This window comes from Parambassis ranga, chromosome 8 (genome assembly GCF_900634625.1).
Source record: "Parambassis ranga chromosome 8, fParRan2.1, whole genome shotgun sequence".
NCBI classification, from domain to species: Eukaryota; Metazoa; Chordata; class Actinopteri; family Ambassidae; genus Parambassis; species Parambassis ranga.
The window spans coordinates 14,361,603-14,386,192 of NC_041029.1; the positions used below are offsets into that span (position 1 = coordinate 14,361,603).

The following is a 24,590-nucleotide window of genomic DNA, read 5'->3' on the forward strand; positions in this document are numbered from 1 at the left end:
TCTCATAACACACCCCAACCCTGTACGTCAGTTTCCTGGTGTTTAGTTTTACCTGTTTGATATGATAGTTTGTAAATGCTGAGTCATCACTTGCCTCCATCTTTTTTCCCCCATCCCATTGAGATGCAGCTGGTCCCACACTGAGACTGCTGAAGCAGCATCTGGTGTGACTTCATTCAAAGCTTCTGGATCTGGCAGCCTACAAAAGGTAGTGGGAGTCCAGCAGGGGACATCCTGAGAGGAGGGAAGTGGAGTTCAGATAAACTGTGGTGGTGGTGGTGGTGTTTTTCTCCTCCCTCCCGCCCTCATCATCAGCCTCAGGCGCAAGAAGTTACATTACCATGGTGCAAGCTGTTCTCACCGACTGTCTGTGCAAAAGAAAGCTGATTAAAGTGTCACACCTTTGTGCAGCTGCAGCTGGTATTTTTCACAAAATACCACAAGAGATGTGACCCTTTCAAGATAAAATGTCATTTTAAATATAAAAATAAAGATTGAAGTCAGTGCAGGTGAAGAAGGTGAAGTTAAATCATCGTCTCTGCATGAATTCATCTGTAAACTCCACAGATCTGTTTGTTTGGTGTCAAAGGTTGTGTTGTCTCCATTTTAACCTCTAATCATGATCAAGGGCCATAAAAGCATCCCCGTCTATCATATATACAAAGACGACGACTGTGTTTCACATCCTGCCGCATCCCACATCACAAACACAATGACTCACCGCCTCGCTCCGACTAAAATAATCACCTCTCAGATGTTGGCAGTGATGTGAGCCAGAGAAAAACTTTGCTGATCGTGTGCTGTGAGCTGCTCGTCACCTCTCAGAGCTCATCACTCTGTATCCTGTTTAATTAACTCTAATAATGACTGAAGCACATTGGATGTGCTGCTCTCTTAAACCCAGACTTCACAGTGACTCCTCGTGTGCATGTTGTGTTCATTGTGCTGACCATGAGTGTAAATAAATCTCCTTTCAGCCATAAAATTATAACGAGCACAGACAAGGCTTTGATCAATAAAACTACAAATTACCAATATTAAAATATTAGAGGACAGTTATGACCTCCAGTCAGAGTCAAAATGGAGAAATATTGTGGTGTAAAGGAGTAATAATGGTAATAATGTGGATGAGATTAATCCTCCTCTTGAGGGAAGACATCACTCTCAATAAAAATTAACAAGCTGAGCAGTGATGAAGGCAGAAATATAAAACAGGTCATCTAAAAATCTTTTTTTTCCACAGCGAGACAATATTTCATTGATGGAGCTTCTCCTGTCATAATCTGAACTAATTAGCATCCATCAGCTAACTGTGCGAACATATTAATGTCAAAATGAACAAAAATATTTAAGCTTAAATGACGTAAAAAGCAATAATGACTTCAGCTCCGTTCACTGTGTCAGCGCCCTCTAGGGGAACTGCAGCCAGTTTCTATGCACACAGATATTTTGGATGATGGTTTATATGAACATATTTGACCATTTCCTCCTCTGTGTTGTGTTGTTTCTGTTGTATGTTTGTAAGTTTGTGGTGCCGCAGGAATGAGTCCTAAAACCAGAGAAAGTGTTAGCTCGTTAGCCCTCCTGTGGTCTTAAGTCTGAAGTCAGCGGCCAATAAGAGTCATTCGATCGAAACATTTGATGGTGAGACTCATACAACAGGTCCGAGTAAGGATGTAGGCTGGGGGTGGAGCAGGTACATGCAGCATGGAGGACTTTCACTCAAGAGTCTTGGGTTTGAGTCTTGCTGACACTATGAGCTGTTGGTCAGATTCAGTTTTTAGGTAAAGTTAGACATTAAAAGAATTAAAGATCATCTTTAAACACACAAATTTAAAATATCAAACACATCGTGATCCTGTCCTCTTCAATATGCAGAGATGTGGCCAGAAAAACACATGCTCTATTTTCTAGGAGTGAAATATTGGTTATGTTTTCTTGGTGAGGATGGAGTGTTTAAAAACCATAAAGTGTGGCTCATCATTATTGATTATCCTCCTTAACTAATTAAATTAATTAATTAATTAATGCACTTCAGCACATGTGTGAGTTTTTTTTTTTCATCCATTGCAGATATAGTTGTGGCTCTAATGCACTGTGTGATGACCTGCTGTTCACTCACTGTCCACAAGAGGTCCTCAGTCCTTCAGTTAAACCTAAAAAATCATCAGGATAAATTCAGGTTCATATTTTTTAAATTACACCACACGCAAATAAAACAGACATGAAAAGATGATTGACTGGTGTGACCGTGAACACACACAGTGTGTTTTCTGTGCATTCAGAGGAGACACATTCCTCTTATTATTGGATGTTTTTATTAAAGTGGAAAGAAACTGGTGCAATAGAAATGCTGCTGTCTGAGACTGTTTCTGAAGAGCAAAATGATTTCTTAGCGTGGTCTCCTCCAACACACCCACACACACACACACCTACACACACACACACACATATCTACACGCACACACCTACACACACACACACCCACCCACCCACCCACACCTACACACACACTGGCCTGTGTATTAGCACCATGAATTTTAGAAGCCCTCTGTTGGAGGGAAACAAACCTGCAAGAGGTGAGTTTTTGGGGCTCAGAGGATAAAAAGATTCTTTTTTTTGTCTTAATTTAGAGTGGAATTTATGTCAAATAATTGCAACAAAGCAGCAGAAAGGAGTTTATAGAATAAATAGATTTGTTGCTATATATATATATATATATATATATATATATATATATATATATATATATATATATATATATATATATATATATATATAATAAACCAGGTGATTGATAAGTTTGTGTCCTCAGATGAAAGATCCTTCAATGTGACCTCTATACTTAGTTCAGAAGCTGAGGTGCTCATGTATCCGTCCATCTATTTTCTAATCCAGCTTTGTCCTCCTCAGGTTTATGGGGGTGGGGCTAGAAACTATCTCTGCTGTCAATGGGCAAAAGGCTGGATACATTAAAGACAGGATACATTAAAGACAGGTGCCAGTTTTCCCAGTCTTTCACAGCACTGCAATAAGATTAAATACACAGTAGTGAAACATTTAAATACAGGGCTCGTCCGGGATTTGAACCCGGGACCTCTCGCACCCTAAGCGAGAATCATACCCCTAGACCAACGAGCCACACAACAAAACAGATGATCGCTGAGCTCCTCCTCCATCCTGTTGGAGAGGTGTCAGTGTGAGGGTGTAGATCAGGTGAACAGGTGTTGGATGATGGTGGATTTGTGGTCTGGATCTTGTTGGTCTCCTCCTGTAGCTGTCTCAGAGATCAGTGTAGTCGGCCCCTGTAACAGTGTGACCCTTTTCCAGGTGGTCCAGCAGCAGAAAACAGAGACCATCACCTTGATGCAGACCTCACTGATTTGGACTGGGATAACTGCATGGAGACGTTCCTGGGAGACACCGAGCTCTGTGCCAGTGTGCCGCTGTGTAATTATCATGTGATGGATCTGTGGTGATGGTGATGGGGTCCTCTTAAAGCCTCTCTCTCTCTCTCTCTCTCTCTCTCTCTCCCTCTCAGTTTAAGGAGTTTAAGCAGAGGATGACTGAACACCTTCTGTTTGATCACTGTAAGAGTTGAACAGAATCACTCTGCATCTCATTCTACATGAGGGCAGGTTTTAATCCCCACCTTAGCATGCATCAGAAATATTGTGTTATTACAGTGATGTATTCTCTTAGGGGTTATACACCTTGAAGCTCAGTGTCAGACATCCATCCCTCCAAACATCAGCACGGCCACACTTTCCAGTAACCGCAGCACTACACTGTAATGAAATCCATCCCTGTAAAAAAAAAAAGAAAAGAAAATCAAACGGTGCCAGCTTCTAGTTCGCTCCCTGAGGACAGAAACTGAAACAGAGAGGAGATTTGATTTATGAAATCCCTCGCCTCTCATCTGAGAGGATTCATGTAGTGCATACCCGTTCAAAGAAACATCAAGCGGAGCAGGAAAACTTGAAATTAGCTGTCTGAAACCACTCCAAGACAGAAAACCATGTTATGTTTTGGCAGCAGGCAAAAATAATTACATCTGAGAGGAATCCACTCACACAGCGGATTAAAGAGAGCCAGCAGACAGCGACTGTCCTAAAAACCACATCACATATTTACGCTTCTTCCAGATAAACAGGCTTATTAGTTTTATTATTAAAAAGGTTGGAAATATTAGAAACCACACGACTCGTAGTGAGGGAAGCAGGGAGGGAGGCGGCAGCACTGCAGCTACAGCAGCCAGTTCTGACTCGACTGTAATGATAATCTGAGAATGGCTAATTAGAGAATCTTTAATGTGTCGGTCGACTGGTATCAGGACAGATTGCGAAGCGGCTGCAGTCAAAGACAGAACATGACAAACGACTCTTCCCACAATCTGCTCAGAATCAATCATCCTGATGTATGCTTCCACTGCCCTTTCAAATTCAAATGAGGGAGCGAGCAGAGGCCGGGGCCGCCGAGCAGCGAGGAAGCCACTCAGGAGATTTAAAAGGACGGATCGTCATCATCATCATCATCATCATCTGTGATGTTCTCAGGCAGCGGCTGAAGTCAGTCAGCTGTTTAATGGATGTTTTTATCTCAGTGCTGTTAACATGAGGCGTCCCTGCGGTCACCAGGCTCATGTTTCTGACAGTGGCTGGTGATGATTAGCACTCATGTTGATGTCGCCCTCCTGTGGTCATTTAAGTGCAAGTGAAATGTGCTAATTCATCATCATGGTCGTCTTTTTGATGATTACACTGCAGGAAAAATCAAAGAGTGCTGTATATGTGTGGTGTTTACACCTAGTAACGTCAGCCGACCACATTTCTGGAGCAAAAAAACGTAACCTATTGTAACAATAAAAAGCGAGGATGTGTTGTTCGAGGATATGCGATAATGACTGTGATAACCATTGACGGTAAAAACTATGGACAGAGCTTCCGTGACGTCACCCGTTTGTTTCTGAAGAGCCGTTTTGAGGCTTGGTGGGAGGCTCCGGGACACTCCGACCGCCGCCATGTTAGCAGCATCACAGTCTGCCAAAACTTCAAATACTGACAAAGAGGGGGAGCACGAGCGGGGTTGAGGAGGTCGGGCGATCGCGGAAGCAGGGAACTCACGCTGTGATACGGCAACCACCTGTCACTCGGCAACGCTTTGAGTGGTATAGCAGGGTATAGCAGGGTTGTCTAGTATCCGGAAGGTTGGTGGTTCGATCCCAACTCCTCCCTAGTCACTGTTGTGTGTTCTTGGGCAAGACACTTCACCCTAGCCTGTGGCGTGCCTTGCTAGTCATTGTATGACACTGCTTGGCAGCAGCCGTAAAGAATTAAGTAATTTTAAGTCAGACTATAATTTAAAACGAGTGAGTTGTAAATAAAATTCACTCCCCGTACAGTTGACACTAGAAGATAACTTATCATTTGAGACCAAAATGGTTTTTTGTACCAGGCTGTAAACATTTCTGCTGTGAAGTCGGCCATTTTAACATGGGAGTCTATAGGAAATGACTCGCTTCTGGAGCCAGCCCCCAGTGGTTGCAGTGTGAACTACAAGTTCTGACACTTCAGCATGGGCTTCAAGTCTGAGCCCTAAAAGTTGCTGCTTGAACTCAACGAGTGGAAAAATGTCTTTGCCCAGTCTGAAAGTGAAGGAGTGAAGAACAGAGGTAAGACGATGTTTATCCATACTGGTACGAGAAAGGCTAACATGCTAATGCTAACATTAATCTGAGTTGATATGTGGTTCCACTGACTTCCAGTGGCCAGTTCCACTGGCTTAAGTGTTTTAATCTGACAAATTGCCCCTTTAACCTGCACAGAGGGAAACATCAGTAGCTGAGATTGAGGTTTTTCGTGCCCACATTTGAATTTCAAAAGCTGGTTTCTTGTCCAACAGAACATAAATAATACATTTGTAAAACATCAAATTGACTGTTTAAATGAAGCTATAATTTACAAAATCTGCTTTAATTTATTCTCACTTAGCTTCCTAACACACACCTCTGGGCAGAAGGAAGGCACTGCCTCCCCCATGCTGGGTTAAAAGCTCTAAATGACATTTTATCCTCTGCCATTTTTAGTGAAGATATCACCATGCAGAATATTGCATAAGACATCCGACTATATATACTAAACCAATATATACATATATATTCCCCTGAATAAACAGATTGTGTAGGTGAGGAGCGTGGCTGAGTGTCACCGCATCAAACCTCACAGGTAGCGCTGACATGTAATTAGTGAGATCTGACAGGCAACAGCTGTGTCCGTCAGAGCAGAGGGGAGCCTTAACTAGCTCAAATGAGATCAATTACGGCCAATCACAGAGGGAGATTACAGCGAGGAGACGTGACGGTAACAAGACACTCTGATTTATCTGCTCACCCCGACGTCATCCAAGAAACGAGCCCTGGAAGCACAGCTTGTTATCACACACACACACACCGCCTCACTGTTCCATGAGGAATATCAGTAATTATTGAGCCGTAAAGAAGCAGCTCATAAAACAATTACACCGTCAACCTTCCTCTGAATAAAGCTGGATTCCTTAAAGCTACAAAGTATAACTTTGTTTTACTCTTAATAACATGTTGCATGTCCTGATTACACCTGTAAGCATCAGATGAATCTGTTTGTATTCAGTGGTGTCCTGCAGATGTGAATGTGGTTTGGGGAAGGGGGGGGGTGACATTCCTGCCGTGGCAACAGTATCCATGGAGATGGTACATTTTGAGGTGCTCCAGGTAAAGAAGAACTTGGTGATGAGAGGAAGCATCACGGTCTAAAAACCGTGAGAAATGAAACACTCGGTGAAGTCCAACAGTAGCTAGCATTAGCTAACAAGCAGTGACAGCTTTGACAATGACTTTTAAGCTAAAAGTGATAGAAGGGAGCTCATGTTTGTACTGACACTGGGTGTAGTGGTGTTTGACGCTCCCTCGCAGGCTCCCATCCCACTCAATTAGCTGTTAGCATTTAGCAGTGGTACATCAGTAAGATGCTCTATGGATAATCCATCTTTTAATTATGCTAACTACAGCCAGTGTTTCATTTCCTAAATTAAATGCTAATGAGTAAACAGGGCTATTCTTTTCCTGTCTGTGCTCATAGACAGGAGAAACATGGTGGTTAAACCAGCTGGGGGTGGGACTAATCTCCTTATGACCTCACAAGGGGCTGCAAACCTGAATGGCTCCTTTTAAGGAAATTAAAGGAGCTTATATTGTGGGTGCTGAGAGATGCACTGTGGAGACAGCTGGCATCAGTCTGAATACAGAAGTGACTGTGTGTGTGTGTGTGTTCGGGGGGTGGGGCAGACTGGATTTTCTTTCCTTGCTTTTGTCAGAAGATCAAAAATAATATGGTACATAGAGGTCTGCTCGAATACACGCGCCATCAAACAACACTGCACTTTTTTATGATTCAGCCCCTAACAGAGTCGTGGATTAATCCACAGCAACAGCCAAGAAGTCAGGGGAATTGATTAGCTCGGTGCTGAATCATTTATCAAAACTCGTCTCCAGCCTGCTATCAGTGCACGAAGGCACACTTCTGAAGCTTTTCAGGGCCGAAAGAACATCTTTAATCAGGGGTAAATATCTTAATGATTTACCACACAGGATGTGCATTCTGGCAGCGGGCCATTTATCGGTGGAGGTTCGTCATCTGTGACAGAGGATGTGGAATAAAAGACAGAAAAATGTTTCCAGTTACAGTTACAGCTACAGACAGTTGCAGATTAACATCCATTGTTTCACTTTGATATGGATTCATACTGTAGGATTGTGTTTTCAAACCTGTCATCATGCTGCAAGTGGACAACAACTGCAGCTAAACTTTGCTCCAGGAGAGGGATTATCCAAACAGGGCTGGCTAATTAGTTGCTGGTGGCACCACATTGGCTACAGATAGATCATGTTGGCTGGACAAGTAAGACTGCAAGCTAGCCAGTGATCCACTCAGACAGTGAAAACTGTGGTGAACAAACATTTAGCCAGCAAGCAAACTGAGGTCACAGAGGTCATAAAGTAGCTTTTTTAGTGGATAATCTGTGTTAATCTGCTTCACACAGAAGTCATGAAGTCTGTTTGTTAAGTGAGTGATGTGACCTTTTTAGTGCAAACATTCATACAGTATTCCATCAGTTCTCCAGCTTCAGGGGTGACGTGCTAACTTTTAGCGCTGCCTCAGCAGTTTGTGCAGCCTTCCTCTCCTCTGCAGGCGTCTCACCTCCTGCATCAATCCCTTCATTAAATAACTCATGAGGACATGCAGGATAAAACATCTTTGATCCTTCTGAAAACTTTCCCAACACTGATCCAAGAAAACGTGTTTTTCTATGAGAGCTCTGGCCTCCCTGTGATGTGGTGTTTGTAGATCTTCCCACAGATGTTTATGCCACCTCTCTGTCTTCCACACTGTTCCTCCCAGGCCTCTAATCCTGCAGCCTTGAGTTTTATTTCCACTTTTCAATCACTTGTCTCCTTGTCGATATCTTGTCCCCCTCTGATTCATTCCATCTCTGCAGGATGGTCAGTCTTTTTCTCCCCGACGTCTAACTCCTCTCACTCCTCCTCAATCACTTCTATTACATGTTGACAGTCCAATCAGACAACAGAGTCACCCAGGTGGAGGGGCTGTCTCCCTCATCTGCCTCCTTTTACTCTCCTCGTCTACCTTATTTGTCAGGACTGAAGACGTCCAGACGCTGGGCCTTTCAGGTCCACTCGCAGACAGACAGTCAAAAGCTGCCACCTCTCTCCCCCTGACGAGGACCGCTTCCTCCCTGTCCAGTGAGCTCCAGTCTCTGCTCTACAGATGCAGTAATGGAGTGGCTCTGGCTTTTGTTCGGTAGCTCCAGCCTGGATGGATGTGAGTGCAGCTGCCAGCTGGCAGAGGATGACTCAGAGCACGACTGTGGAGTAGCCTCTTGACTTGTCACCATGGCTCAGCACAGGCATTACTGAAGAAAAACACAGAGATCAATGTGAAATATGCACATTTACCGAATATCCTGCAGAATGCGGCAGTCAGCAGGAGGCCGAAAATATAAGAAATATAAGCCGAAAATGAAAAAATCAGCTCAGCTTTCTACTGGTTTAAGGAAAAAGGCACACTTCAGGCTCTGGGTGTTAGAAACATCTACTACAATCCCTAAAAAAGGTGCTTTGATACACTGAGACTAGATTTTCTGATTGACACCTGAACACACCTGTTATCACCAGGTAAAGTGGCGCCCTCCTGTGGCCGCACAAATGAAGTGCATGCTAGATTTGTTGCTCAAGTGTGGTACAAAGAATTTGTTTCAACCCAAACCATATTTGACTAAACCTAACCAAGTGGTTTTTACATTTTCTTACATCAAATCATGTTAAAATGCACCGCAGCAGCTGCCCAGCAGGGGGCGCCTGGAGCCCAAAACTGGGCAAAAAGGTGGAACATGGGTGGAGCTCCAAGATGTTCGAGGTGAATAAAAAAAGCATCCTGGTACAGTTGCCACAAATGGAGGCATTATCAATGCAAACTGACTTATTTTTGGTACCACCCCCAAGTGGCCATTAAAGGAACTGCACATGTGATCATAATGTAAATCTGGTGTGGTGTCAGCCCGTGTGATTTGCTGGATTAGAGGTTTTCCTTCACTGTGCTGAGCTGCTACAGAGAAATCAGAGGTATTGATCTTTTGCTGTAACGCCCAGCATGAAAGCAAATATTTCCCCAAAAGTCTTCTGGTCGATCAGATTTTTCTTTATCTGCAGATCCAATTCTAATAAATATATAAAGGCATCATGGATCAGTTCTTCTCAGAGGGTGTAGAAAAAAAAATCAACCTGAACCTTTGTCATTCAATATTCAGTGTTTCTGCTCTCCTACCTGTGGTGCCTCTCATCCTGTTAACATGAAGCCGGCTGCACCGTGGTAGCAGCAGGACTATCTGCAAGGGTTCACTGCAAAAAAAACAACAAAAAAAACACGGATACAAAGCCGAACAAAGGATCTGCACAAGGACAAGGACAAGAGACAGACGACCACACAGAGCCGACATGAACTGCTATAATATAACAAGACAATGAGCAAAGACTGTGTCTCCACATCAATAATATAATAAACTCACAGTTTATATATGTCTCTCAAACAAACTAATGTGCAGCTCTGCAGTCATATCAGGCTCCATCCATTAAGGGACGTCTGTGTGAGGGTTACATCTGTTGTCATGGAGAAAGACGTGTGCTGCATGGATGTTTGTGGGAAATACTGAAGAGACAAAAGAGGCAGAGGAGGAAGAGGAAGAATAGGAGGAAGGAAGATGTCCGCGGTGTGTGGATGAAGGTGATTAATCCTCGTCTGTGTGACCTCTCTCTTTAGGAGGAGGTGGCCTGCCACACCATGAATCATACAGCACCACCACTGTTTAATTCACTGGTGTAGAAAAGACACCTTCACTGCTGCCAGAGCCGAGTATATGGACGTCACTTTGGGAAATGAAGTCTGCATGTACGGTGGCTCTGAGGAGTCAGAGCAAAAGAATGCACAAAATTTAAGACAAATGAATGTTTAAGTTTGGTAAACTGTAACAGTAGGTTGCTAACACACGGTTATTTTGTAACTTGAGGCATGCTAATGAAAAAACTGAGCAAATGGCCGCCTATTTTGACAGAGTGGTACTTTCCTTCTTTGTTTGTTTGTATTTAGTAAAAGAGCCTTTTATGATCAGCCAGTCACACCCATTCATTCTGTCAAAAGTCTCCATGAAATGTGTCTGGACTCTTGAGTCTATCTAAAACAGGGTGGGCCTCTGTGTCCTTCACAAACTTCTCTAGGATGATCCCTGTGTCACAGGTACCTGCCCAAAACTGACACTTTGGGCACCTCCCCCATCAGAAATGGGCCTGAAAACAGCCCTGAGGTCCAGGACGGCCTCCCTTTAAATGACCGACTGATTCATGCAGTCTAAACACACACACTGATCTGGGTTTGTTCATGTCATAATAACAATTAGAAATACATTTCACGTTAAATCCTAAATCATGCAGTTTGAGTTAAAGCAGCAGGATGTACAAACGTCACTTTTACTTAGTGTGAAATTAATGAAACATTTTTAAAAAAGAGGTGAAAAGCAGAAAAAGAGGTGAACTCCAGCTGAAAAGAAGAAAAAACTCTCTGAATAGGAGCTGCTCAGAAACTGAGTGAATATTTATACTCTATAGAACTTTAAAAAGGTTTTGTTTGACACCTAAATTCACACACACATGCTCACACACACACACAGCACGTCCTTCAGTTTCTAAGGATCAAGAGAAAGTTCAATATTGGTTTAGAGATTATAAATTGCAGAGAAGTGTGCACATTGTGAACGTTCCTCACTATCAGTCAAAGAGACACGAGCACCGCCACCAAATGGAAACGGGCAAATTCCAGCTCCGTCTTCAGAGGGTGTCTCATTAAAATCCTCTTATCTTAGCTTCAGTGGAGCAGCCACTCACATCATAATGACTTTAGTGACATTGCAGCTATTCTGTGCATATTACAACGTCCATTTGTAAAGGTGATGTAACACTGCTCTGAATATATTCTGCTCTGCTAAGTGGTCTCATAGAGCCAAAGTAAACAAAACCACAGAAGAAGAAGAGGGAGAGGAAGAGGGAGGGTGAGGGGTGGAACACAAAGAAAATACCTGGAAGGTTTTAGTTTCAGTCAAGAGGAAGAAGCTCAGACTGCTGAAGAATCTCCAAGACAGGAGATATTGAAGAGGTCTGAGTGCTGAAGTATGAGAGCCAGGAAAATACAAAAACCTTCTTCTTCTGGATCTCTGGAGAGTGTTCATCATCGTCATCACCGCTGTCGTCATGGCAACCACTGAGCTCCTCCTCCTCCATCCTGTTGGAGAGGTGTCAGTGTGAGGGTGTAGGTCAGGTGAACAGGTGTTGGATGATGGTGGACTTGTGGTCTGAATCTTGTTGGTTTCCTCCTGTAGCTGTCTCAGAGATCAGTGTAGTCGGCCCCTGTAACAGTGTGACCCTTTTCCAGGTGGTCCAGCAGCAGAAAACAGAGACCATCACCTTGATGCAGACCTCACTGATTTGGAGACTCTGTCTGTTTCCACTGTTTGGATTGTTCTCTGCTCTCTGGTTGGAGGTGGTGGACCCAAGTCTGATCCATGGTTACAGACTGCTGCAGAAATCTCTCAGGATCCTCCTCAGAAATGACAGATCGTCTCTGTGATCATGCCATGAGTCCTCGTAGTCACCAGGCAGCAACTTCTGTGACTGCAGAATGAACCCTGAGGAGAAGTTCTTTAAGTGTCCACTAGGAGGCTGGCTGCAAAGGTGAGTCAATCCCCTCAGACCTCCATGTTAAAATGTCCAAATTTACAGCAGAAATGAATGTGAATGTTGGTCCAAAAACTGGTGTGGGTGACATTTTTCTATACGACTTTAGTTTGGCTACTTTGATTGACAGAAGTGAGCTTTCTGACCATCTTAGCTCCACCTCCACCTGGATTTTAGGTGGACTCAGACGCTGTCAGAGCCTCCTACACAAAAACCTCATCTTCTTTTGAATTCTGCAGTCTTTCCCACGCTGCACGACGGAGCATACTCCGCTAGTGATGTCACTGTGACATCATCCACACATCTTAGGGGAACAGGAAGTAGTCTGCTGGTGTCAAATATGTTTAGATGGATTATGGAGATGAAGATGGAGAAAATAAAATCCATCATGGTATCTTTGTCCCTGTTTTATTAAAGAACACACTGTACAAATATACTCATCACAGCACGTGTCTCAACATGGTGTAAATGGCTTTGGGTGCATCTAGTACAAATATCCAAACTCCACAATGTCACTGTTCACACAACACTGAGAAAACACACCTGTGGAAGTCAAGCATATTTTTTTAAAATCGAAGCTTTCCTTTTGATTGCATGTGATTTCTTCACTAATGTGACCGAGCCGTCACGTCACTCCGGTCCTAAAGCAGCCGAGTAGACTCACCACAGTTAGAGTACAATCATGCAGGCAGTTCCCTGAGAGGTTAACAAGCATCTTTACCTGTCCTGTGAGTCAGAGGTAAGGGAGCACAGTTTATGCATTACAGTTTTTTCTTATGCCACACAGTCATAGTTCATCCACCCCCATCCACCCGGTTCTCCGAGGGTCATAGGCAGTCCCTGCACAGTGCCACCTGTCCGTCACGGTAGTCCCTGCAGGGGCAGAGACGCTGGTATTTGGTGCCGGAGCCGGCGCAGCTGAACAGCAGCGGCTCCCTCTGCAGGCCGCATTCGGCGTGCTCGGCTGAAAAGGCGGGAAATAGGTGGTTCACCTCCGCCTCCACCCCTTCACACTGGAAGTCCAGCCTGAGGATGAAGACAAGCAAGATGAGGAGACATGACTGACTCACACATTTAAGGCTACAGTGCAGAACGTTCGTCTCCCCCTTCTGGCAGGGACAGTAACTACACAAACATGGTGGACTCTTTATGACTACCAGTGAACCACCCTCATAATAATTATAATATTATTAAATAGTGCAGATGATTTGATGTCAGGTGAAGAAGCATCTTACGCGCTGAAGGCCTCCTTGATATTGATGAAGCGGTACAGGGCGGGCTCACAGATGAGTCCTGCACTTTGGCAGGCTTCCACACAGGACTGGCCCTCCAGCGAGGCCAGCAGTCGCAGAGCGCTGAGAGGAGGCCATGAGGGAAAGGAGCTGGCGTTGGAGGCCCAGGTGAGGATTCTAGAGTCCGGCAGGAAGGTGAAGGGACTGGGAGGGCTGGCTAGCCACGCCTGAGACGAGTTCACCGGAGGGAACGGAGCTTCAGGGGAGCAAAAGTCCTGCAGGAGGAGAAATGAAAAAATGAAGCTGACATAAACATCACAGCAGGGTGCTCATCAGGACCGACAGGTCATCGCCGTCCCTCCAGGACACGATGCGGTTATACCTCCCAATATCCAATCAGGTTCGGAGCAGAAAAGACTCTAGTGAGCGCTCTGATTGGTCCACCCACCCACCCGCACCCCCCACCCGTACCCCCTCCAGCTGGGACTATTCATAAAACTCAGGTAATAACATTTCTCTGACATGTCCCTCTGGCCTCCAGACCCCTTTATTAAAAAGGCACCGGGTGGCTGCAGGCAATAACCAGGCCTGCAATCTCTGCTGCAAACAGCCTCACACACACACACACAAAGCTTATTAAAGGTAGGTAAGAGATGAAAAGGGGTTAACAAACAGGTGAGAATAGCACATACATGGAGATGCTATTCTAACAGTTAGACACCATGTGACCAAAAGTAAATGGACACCATGTGCAGCTATTGTCTGTCTTCAGTGTGAAAGGTGAACAGTCTGATTGGCAGTCTGCGCTTGTACACACCAGGCGGGAAGTCACAGCCTCAGTCAGTCACAGCATGCTGAGTGTGTGTGTGTGTGTGTAAGCAGAGGCACACACACACACACATTCCTTTACCTGCTCCTTCCAGACAATATAGAGAGCATGTGAGTGTGAGAGGACTAAAACATCAAGAGACAAATCTTATTTTGATGACTGATGAAGTTCATAATACATGAGCCATACTTCCTCCTTCCTCACTGAGCTGCAGGAGTTTCATTGAGAAAAATGACTGAGTCCATTAATCTGGTGAAGAACGAGGATGGGACCCCAGAAGAGGAATAAAATAAGACCCAGAGGGACGACTTCTGAAGCACAAGTTCACCATATCCACTCAACACACACACACATCCTTCAATCAGACCTGCAGCAGCTGCTGGTTCGAAGCGCTGCCTTTGTTTAATGATTGACATGATGCATCTGGTGAAAGATGTGTAGAAATAATAAATGACTAAAAATAACCCTCAGAAACCACTGAGCTGATAAAATAGATCTTCCTCCGAGCAGCCAATGAATGTCTTTCTTCTGAGCCGACTGACAGCAGGCTTCATCCCGTGTAAGCTCAACCTCCGCTCTATTCTGTGTTCATAATCTGTGATACAGCATGTGGCCAAAAGTATGTGGACAGCCAGCACCTCCATGTTTCTGGTCCCTGTCCAGCCCATTAAGCATTTGAAAAAGTCTGATGAGGGGGTGATGAAAGTCAGGATTTTTTTGCAGGTCAGTCAGTAACATTCACTATTCTACTATGCTTTGAAGGGAAAACCACGGCCCAGACCCAGTTTAATAAGATCCACAGTTCCAGACTGACTGAATCCTCCTCACAGCATCATACTTCCACCTCCATGTTTGACTGTATGAAGCGTGTTCTTTGGGTTCTACGCCTCTCCACATGAAGACAACATCTCTGTGAGCACAGAGCTCTAGTTTCACTTTATCTGAACAAATGACTTCCAGTCTGTGTGCTCTCCAGGTGGTCTCTAGCAGACTTCAGTCTGTGTGCTCTGTCTCCAGGTGGTCTCTAGCAGACTCCAATCTGGTTTGGAGGTGTCTTCTCTGCAGTCTGGCAGTCCATTCCTGTGCAGGACTCTAGTGACGGTCTTCTCTGACTCTTCAGGTCCAGACCTGGTTAAATCCTTCACTAGTGTCTCTGCAGCTGTTCTCAGCTCTTCAGACTCATCTCTCACTGGTTCTCTTTCCAGAACCTTCCACGTTTCTCTTCCTGTCTCTGACAGCCTGGTTCTGTTGGACTCTCAGAGTCTCAGACTTGAAGCTCTGAGATGAACTTGTGGATCTTCTCCTGCTTTGTAGACGTTAACGATCCTGTTTAACAGGTCTGAACTTATTCCTCTCTCTTTTGTCATGACGACCAGATAGTATCCTTGATCACAGTGAACTGTATTATGGCTAAACAAACAGGAGGCTTCTTATAACTATGGTCCTGATGTGAGGCTCACCTGGTTCTGGATGTAGGCATGGACTCTTTCCAGCATCCCCTCACAGGTGTACTCGTAGGGCAGGAATGGCTCCACCTGCAGACACAGATTTAAAACAATGTGTGAGCGTGCATGTGTGTGTGTGTGCAGGGCAGAGCTGAGCCGTTGTAATTACAGGAACCGAGCATCTGATAGTTAATCAAAGCTGACATATTCATTAGCGTAATTGTGAAAGGCTTACATCACGGCAGCAGCCGCGCATTAAAATCAATGACCTAATACATCACAGGTGACGGCTCTGAGAATTGATTTCATTAGTTTTAGTGATGACAACATTAATATGTCAGACAATGGATCAGAGCGACGGAGGGGCCAGGGGGTCACATGGTGGCTATCAGCATCGGCCCATCACTCAGCGCCTGATTTCTGATCATGAGAGGACGCTGATCAATACACAGCAGCAAAGATGGTGGAGACAGGAGGTTTTATTTTAATTAGTGAAACCCGCTGTGGTTTGGTGACATCACTAATTATGAAATATATCCTGTGCAGCTGGAGTGAGATCCCTGTGTTTACTGTGGGGCCTCTGGAGCACTCGGGCTGTTAAATTGATAAATGGCTCCTTTTAGTGTTGTGTTTCCTTTTAGCACTCTCTTATTACTTTATTTCATCTGAGTTTAATGAAATGTATCTGGCACTTCATCAGCTATTCTGCTATGCAATTTGCCTTTTGGGCATCTTTGTATAATAGAATCTGAGTCTGAGAGGGGAAAATGCTTCATCGAAGGTGATTTGAATTCAGCAGCAGGAAACACTTTTAAATGACTGCATGATTTATTCACCTAAACCCACTGCAGAGCCGGCCCACAACAACAACAACAACAACACCAGGGCCACAATCATTATTCGCTGCCATCATCGATGCCATAAAATGAAACTTCATCTGAGCTCAAGAGGCAACTTGTGATGGCTGCGTCCAGAAAATTGGTTTCAATTCCCGAGTTGGGAAGCAGTTTGTGCAAATTTGGTGTTTTCCTGTTTAGGTGGGAAGGGATAGTGTGTCCATAAGTTTGTGCTCTGAATGTTTAAACAGCGCATTAACAGCTGTGATGTGATGAAGCATTAACTTCATGGGGACCCAAAAAAGTGACGGAGAGTCAGACTCATCCAATCATCGGAAACTGGGCCCGATTACGAGGTTTCAGACCTGATCGGAATCGGACGTTACCTCCCATTCAGGACTCGGATATATATTTATTAGCGCTGTCATAGTTAACACCTCCTGTACAACATGCCTTTTTGGCTTGTAGTATAGGGGTATGGTAGGTGTCTTTGGTGCGAGAGGTCCTGGGTTCAAGACCTCAATGACCCAGTATGGGATGCGTTGTGGGCACCTTGGCGGTATTGGCAGATACTCCAAATCAAATAACTCAGACTCGGACTCGCGTTAGCACAGATGTTTACGAGCCAGATCTGAGCTGCTGTTTTATAACATGACGTAATTCATTGGTTTTACACGTCTTTTGGTTGTTGCTCTGTGTTTATTTCTCTCATTTGTTGTTGTACATCTATCTAAATGCATCCAGAGGAAGTTTATTCTGCGAACCCCCCCTGGAAATTCAACTTAAATCCACAGAGACCAGACTGTGTTTATAGAATCAGGATGGCTGCCGCTGTTAGCCGTCCCCTGGAGACGTCCCCATGCTTGTTTGCAGTGATTGCAGCATGTTTCTGTTTTTGTGTGACCAATGACATTTAATTGCCTTTTAATCAACCTTATGAAATACACACATGCTGGTGTTAGGTTCATTGAGCTCAACATGAGCTCAATGAACCTAACCCTACACTGGCTCATCATGTGTGATTAGTGTTGTTCTTCCTCCACATTTCCTGGTTCACCAGTGTCACTGCTGAACACCGGGGGTCTCTGAACACACCTGGCAGGCAGCAGCACACATGTATCTTTGGCACTGTGAGAGGTAGCCGGTGACAGATTGAGCACAGCGTGATCGATTAATTCGGTCTGCTGCGGAGAATGCTCGCTGGCCTCTTATTAGGCTGCTGTGTAAAGCCAGGTGTGGGCACAGTTTACCTACCGAGCCGCTCAATACGGCAGCCAATTAGGAGAGAGGAGCCAGCTTTGCTTTCTGCTGTAGTGGTGAACACGATGATTAAGAGCTCCGTTGAAGTGGGTCACAGCAGACTGTGTGGGAACACATTATGCTCTCACCTATGCATTATGCAGATAATATTATTACAGGTTTGAATGGCAAACATGTCAGACATGAACATACTTTAGTCCGCATGATATCACGGATGGTTGCATCAAACTCTTCAGAGTTATTGAAGTCGATGGTGACAACGTGCGGCCTGCCGATGTACTGCTCTGCGTAGGGATGCTGAGAGGACACCTGAGGGAGGCAGAGACAGCCACAGTAAAACAGTCTGAGCAGCAAATCCAGACCGGTCGGGGTGCAGAGCTGCGAGTATCTACCTTCCTGGAGGTGGGCTTCCCTCTGAAGAACTCATGGTTAAGTGAGCTGTGAGGAGGGTCAAACCTGGGCTGCAGGAAGATGCAGCCATTGGCTATTGCCTCCAAAGGGGCGGGGCCTTCATATGGGAAGCCGAATCCGATGAACAGCTAGTCAAGAGTGAGACAGGACACTTTAGTACCCATGCATGCTGCGCTTGTGTCTGAGCACACAAATCATCAGCCCACCTTGGCCTTCCTGAGGAGCTGCTGCAGCTCCTGCTGAGGCAGCAGGCCGTGGTTCTTGATGAAGGCGGGCACCTCAGGTGGACGCTGCGTCTCATAGTACACCGTCCCATGGATGTCCATGTAGCGGTGCAGTACAGCCAGGAACTTTTCCTTTCCCTTTCAGAGGTACAGCAAAATGATGATTTTCAGACCTACAATGTTAGCTTTAGCGTTGCTTAGGATGTCTATAAGCATTACTCCACTGCAGGAACTCGAGGCAGATGACAGGATCAGTGTGTTTCCACTGCAGTGAAGAATTCACCAGGCTAACGAGATGACATATGTAATCAATAAATCAATAGTGCTAGGGCCCTGACTGCGGCCTCGTCTGTGCTGTTTTCACTTTTGCTGCTCGTTTGCTGCTGTTGCTTGGTCTCTTGGAACATGCACAAATGTTCCTGCAGTGGAAAAACAGCTTTCAGCTTTGTTTCTACGTTTGTTGGGGAAAAGCAGGTATACTCACTTGAAGCTGTGCAGATCCATCAATGATGCATCATGGGATGACGAGTGCAGGCCGAGAGCAGAAGCGTGAGGAGGGAAAGGGGAGAAGAACATGACGGAAAACATTAGATGTTCTTCGTCCTCTCACAGGTTCTTAACAAGTCCCTAACGTGAACCTGAAAACAGCGGAGTGGAGGAAGGTGCTGCTCTCGACGAGGGTGTAGTCGGATTCACAAATCTTATATTGCAGCTGGAGTTGCTGTGAGAGTCGAGGAACACTACGGCAGCGCAGGAACAAAGCAGCAGCCAGATTTAAGTCAGACAAACCTTGAGGGAGGCTGCAGCACACTTCAAAGTGAGCGAGCGAGAAGCCTTGGCAGCAGCTCGGAGGGGAAATTTACTCTAAACAAAAACAATTGTTCCTCCACCATCACGCCTCAGTCCAGAATCCTGGAGGAGGAAGGTGTTCGCAAGAAAGTGGTGGGAGTTTCACAGCCATCCACAGCACATCTAATGACTGTTACTCAAACCCTCCACCTCCACAAACAACACCAGAACTTTCATCTAAACATTTAAAAGGTACTGATGGGTCTGATCTCACTGACCTTCCACATGCTGGCTTCTTTGCCGTACACCACAGCCATGTTGTTCACCTTGCTCCTCTGAATATTCAGCTGCTCCGTCTCATTCAGCTCCTCTGCCACAAAACCCATAAAGGAGTTGTCTGGAGTGTGGGCTGCCAAGGACAAACACAGTAATTGGCAACGCAGCATGTGACAAAAAAAAATCTAATTAAATGATATGTTACAAAGACTGAGGTGCTTTAGGCGTGGATAATGCAGCACTGTGTGATTTCTGGAGGATGAAATGTGTTTTTCTTTTTTTATTATTAGAACCCTTAAAAACTGTGCGTTTCTGTGCACGAATGACACGGCTGATCCAAAGACTTCAGGTGAAGACCAGACTGACAGTCACAACCTGTGAAGCTACATTGTTACATGGAGGTCTGTGGGGAATGACTCGCTTTATGAGTCACCCTCAAGTGGACACTCGAGGAACTGCAGAAAGAACTGCCGCTTCTTTCCCAAACGTCGTATTTTGGTGGTTTGCAAAATTGAAGATGCTATAAGCTACATATTGTGTTACTAATATGTAAATTAGAGTTTGTGGCTGCTTTAGCGTGCTGCTCTCATGGCAGCAGACAGAGTGGATCCACTCAGCAGGGATATGTCAAGTCTGAAGCAGCAGGAAAATTCATTCAGACCCGAGATGAAAGCTGACATCTTTCAGCGTCAGTGTGCGATAACAGTGAGTTTTCTCCAACACTGAGTGTGAGTGTGTGTGTGTCTTTGTTATGGCTGGTGGTGCTTGGCTGCAGTTGGAGGCATCTGTGCAGACACATCTGTCTGCCGCCCCAAGGCTGCCCTGAAGCCTGGACGAGCTCACACAAGCAGTTATAGGAAAAATCACATACACACACACACACACACACACACACACACACACGTCGATGAGATGAACTCTCCAATCAAACACACTGCAGGTCCTCCGTCAGAGCAGAGGTTGGAGCTGACGTACGGAACATGGTCATGTACTGCTGCCCGTGCAGGTTCCAATAGCCCCAGTTGGTCCTGTAGCCGTGCAGCGTGGCGTACTCCTCGTGGTTGTAGGCCGGCTCTGTGCCGAAGGTGTCGATCACTCGGATGTGGCACCTGTGAAGATAAATTAAGTGATCATGTACATCCTCATGATCTGCTCTAAAGCTGCAGCAGTGATCGGTTTAAAAAACAGATGTGTCCATTTACTTTTGGTCACGCAGTGATGAGGGGCTTCAGCAGTTTATCAGCAGAGACTAAAATCAATCCTAATCTGATCTGATTGATCGATGAGCTGCAGCTCTGTTCAGTGTCCGTGGAGGATGTGACACCGGGTGACACAGTGCTGGTCGATCAGCTGACCTTGTCAGGACAATTAGGATTCAGTGTCTGTGTGAATGCAGCAATCAGGACATGATCCTGATCGGGTCCAATTTGATCTGGATGTAAAATGGAGGATTTGCTGCTGTTGTGGACAAAGACACTGTCCAGCAGCTGTGATTAATTTTCCCTGTTTGAGCACCTACAGGTGAGAGAATTGTTTTTCTGGTGTTTGTGCAGAAGGATGTCTGCACCTGGGCCATCGATCAGTGATTAAAGATGCTAAATTGGAAAAAGAGAATTGTGCTGATGCTCAGCGTAGCAGCCTGTAACGCAGCCAATTTCATCAGAAAAGCAATTACTGCTGATCAAAGAGAAACAAACAGACGCTGCACTCACAGCTCCGCAAACAAGAAACAAACAGGGCGAGGGGGGGGGCACTGACTTGTGTTTCCGCAGCGACAGCCCCATGTGCTGCTTCATCTGCTGCAGGCCGTGGTAGTCGGTGTAGATGAGGTCAAAGGGCAGCGGTCCCGTCAGAGGGCAGCTTCCTCGTCCTGGAGGGACACCCAGAAACCTGCAGACAGACACACAGAGGAAGACATGAGCCTCTCTTCGCCCCTTCCTTCTCATCTCTCTCCTCCCCTCTTCACTCTCCTCTCCTCTCCTCTCCTCTCCTAAGATGTTAAATGTTTTCTTACTGTCAGCAGGTCGTCGCCTTGATGCTGCTTTAAAGGAAACCTAATATCAGACATAAGCCTTATTCACACAGGATTAGTTTTAGCCGACGACCTCCTGATTCCAAAATGACTCCAGCGTGTCTGCTGATTCTAATTCACTGACATCCTCCAGGTTACGTTACATAACAGCACTTGTGTGTGTTCAGGCTGATGTGGGTGTGATGGAGGTTCAGGTTCTTTTCAGCAGCCACATTTCAAACGAGAAATTTGATCCACTGAGAATTTTCTTGATTGTCGCTTACATTTCTTTTTAGTACACACATGTCTAAGGTTGCATCGTCACTGCTGATTATTGTATGAGGAGTCACTGATTTAGGATTCTTAACAACAACAAAATAAATCTCTTACAGATCCCTTTCTTTAATTGATTAATTCACGCAGCATGATGTCATGAAAATAAACCACTTGTGATGTATTAGCTGATGTTTACACTCTAAACCCATAAAGAACTTGTACAAGTTTCTGCTCAGAAGTCCAAATGTCCAGTCCTCCTGACACCGTGAGCTGTTTAGTTTTTGGACTTAATCAAAAAAAACTACTGGTAAAGTTTAGGCATTAAAAACCCAGTCATAGGTCAGGCAAAGATCATGGTTTGTCTTAAGCTGATGTCTTGGCCTGACCATCAGAGCCCATCAGTGTTAGCAGAGTTTGGCAGACTAGTCTGTTCCAGACCTGCCTTCCTGCGCTGAGCTGCTGAAGTCTGACAGATCTGTACTTTTTCCTGTTCTGACAACAGACGCGCTTGATTGCATTTTTCCTCAAACAAAGTGCTACCTTGATCCAGATGGAAAGCAGAGTGCTGTGCAGCTCCGCTCGGCACTTTGTCAGAGCAGACAGCAGATTTTCATCTTCTGTCAACCCCCCACCCCCCACCTCCACTTTTTGTTTTTGATGTCAAGCAGCACGATGAGCATCATAATAGGAACAGAACCTTTCCAGGGTTAGCGTGCTAATCGCTCTGTTCCTCTTTGTGGCGGCAGAGCGCCTCTTGAACGCAGCCTGAGTGTGTCAGATATTTTGTGTGTGTGAACAGGTCGTGCAAACAAACAGGTCAACCCTCCATCAGTGTGTCACAGAGCTGCCCGGCAGCGCTGCACTCGTTTCTATGGTTGAGCGGCCGCCTTGCTCGGAGTGCCGTCAGGCTTCACCACATGATTGGCTGCTTTCATTTATTTACTGTCTTAAGTTGCTGCTGTCAGACTAATGCAATTTCCCCATTGTGGGACTAATAAAGGTTTCTTAATCTTAATGCACCCGCTCAGCGACGGTAACGGCAGCTGCAAAAGGGCAGACAGTGTTTTATGACCCAACTTTTATTTCTTATTATTGTAATGTGACCTTTAAAGAACTCACCGAGACTCAGACTTTCAGAGAGTCTGGCTTGGTTCTTCCTCACAGCTACAGTCAGGCATCGGTTAGGTAACTTTCAGGTTACTGTTCTAACAAAAAACTGTATAAAATCTGTTATATTTTTATCTACATTTTTATCTTTTGTCCTTCATTATCCTGACGCTGTCACATTTGTCACTAGCACACCTGCCAACCACGACTCATGGCCACGTCCCTGCTAATGGTGTCTGAAGATTTATTTCTGGACATTATGTTATGTTTGTGTTAATGGAACTGATATAATCTCATCTTAACATTGGACCGATGAAGCCAATTATGGAGGGGGGGGGGGTCTAAAGTGGAGGACTCAAACATCTGAGGTTCAAGTCACAGAACGCCGCCAGTTGTTCTGTTTTCACCTGTTCCTGTGCCCACAATTAACTGATCGCACACACAGATCTGTTTAAACACATTGTAGGAGCCTAAAATAAACAAACATGGCATCCTTCAAGGACCACCGTGTCTGACAGGAAATGCTACAGGAAACCACAAACAGAGAGATCAATCAATATTTGAACTCATTCTATAAGTTGTTGTTGTTTCACAACTGTTCAACTATCTGGACAGACTGAAGACTTCAACACTCTTTCTTTGGCTGCCTGGCTTGGAAACACAACCTGCGTGCGCACACACAGACACACACACACACGGATAAACACACCTGCAGAACAACAGCCTATTGATCGCTCCTTGGACAGTGAACATATTTAGTCAGCACTGCAAGCTTTGTGGAAACAGGCATGGCGGCCGGTTCGCCTACAGCAGAGGGGATAATGAGGAGGACTGTGTCGGCCAGCGCTGCTTAACGCTGCAGATTCATCAGTCAAAGGTATGCGAGCAGGCGATTCAGTGCTTACACAAACAAAAAGGCTGAGCGGTGTTCACAGTCCAGCAGAGGGGATCATTAAGAGGTGCAGGCAGGAAGTTTACAAGAAAATAACACAATGTTTAAGGAATTCTAACTCTTAAATATAGTCAGGGCTGATTGATAAGTTTGCAGAGGCAGAGGTCTCTATGAGTCCTCTGTTCACACAGTTAGTGCAGTCGAGCTTACAGATCCCTTTGTAGTCGATCTCTTGGTGGCGCAGCTACTCCTCCTCCATCAGACTGAGGGTGTAGATCAGGTGAACAGGTGTTGCATGATGGTGGACTTGTGGTCTGGATCTTGTTGGTCTGCTCCTGTAGCTGTCTCAGAGATCAGTGTAGTCGGCCCCTGTAACAGTGTGACCCTTTTCCAGGTGGTCCAGCAGCAGAAAACAGAGACCATCACCTTGGTGCAGACCTCACTGATCTGGAGACTCTGTCTGTTTCCACTGTTTGGATTGTTCTCTGCTCTCTGGTTGGAGGTGGTGGACCCAAGTCTGATCCATTGTTACAGACTGCTGCAGAACTCTCTCAGGATCCTCCTCAGCTCGGTCACTGGGAATTTGTGGCGTTCCTGGGAGCTCTGTGCTGATGTTCTTTATCAGGGTTTAATGATCAGGAGACATGAATCCCAATAACATTTAAGGG

At 45.3% G+C, this 24,590-nt stretch overlaps 1 protein-coding gene and 1 non-coding gene across 2 annotated transcripts in view; both read right to left on the bottom strand.

The window, feature by feature from the left end:
• Positions 1–3,069: 3,069 nt before the first annotated feature.
• Positions 3,070–3,141, bottom strand: trnap-agg (transfer RNA proline (anticodon AGG)). The gene has a single exon. It is a non-coding gene; the product is annotated as a tRNA-Pro (tRNA).
• Positions 3,142–13,161: 10,020 nt separating this feature from the next.
• The window catches only part of mgat5b (alpha-1,6-mannosylglycoprotein 6-beta-N-acetylglucosaminyltransferase B), a 37,843-nt gene continuing 26,414 nt past the window's right edge, over positions 13,162–24,590 (bottom strand). Inside the window, exons 9-18 of the mRNA XM_028411833.1 lie at positions 21,395–21,526; positions 20,612–20,745; positions 19,639–19,769; positions 19,056–19,061; positions 18,554–18,709; positions 18,329–18,475; positions 18,129–18,245; positions 15,856–15,930; positions 13,570–13,841; positions 13,162–13,360 (exon numbers count right to left, since the gene is read on the bottom strand). Coding sequence (XP_028267634.1) covers positions 13,162–13,360; positions 13,570–13,841; positions 15,856–15,930; positions 18,129–18,245; positions 18,329–18,475; positions 18,554–18,709; positions 19,056–19,061; positions 19,639–19,769; positions 20,612–20,745; positions 21,395–21,526 — 1,369 coding nt within the window. The remainder of the gene's footprint in view (positions 13,361–13,569; positions 13,842–15,855; positions 15,931–18,128; positions 18,246–18,328; positions 18,476–18,553; positions 18,710–19,055; positions 19,062–19,638; positions 19,770–20,611; positions 20,746–21,394; positions 21,527–24,590) is intronic.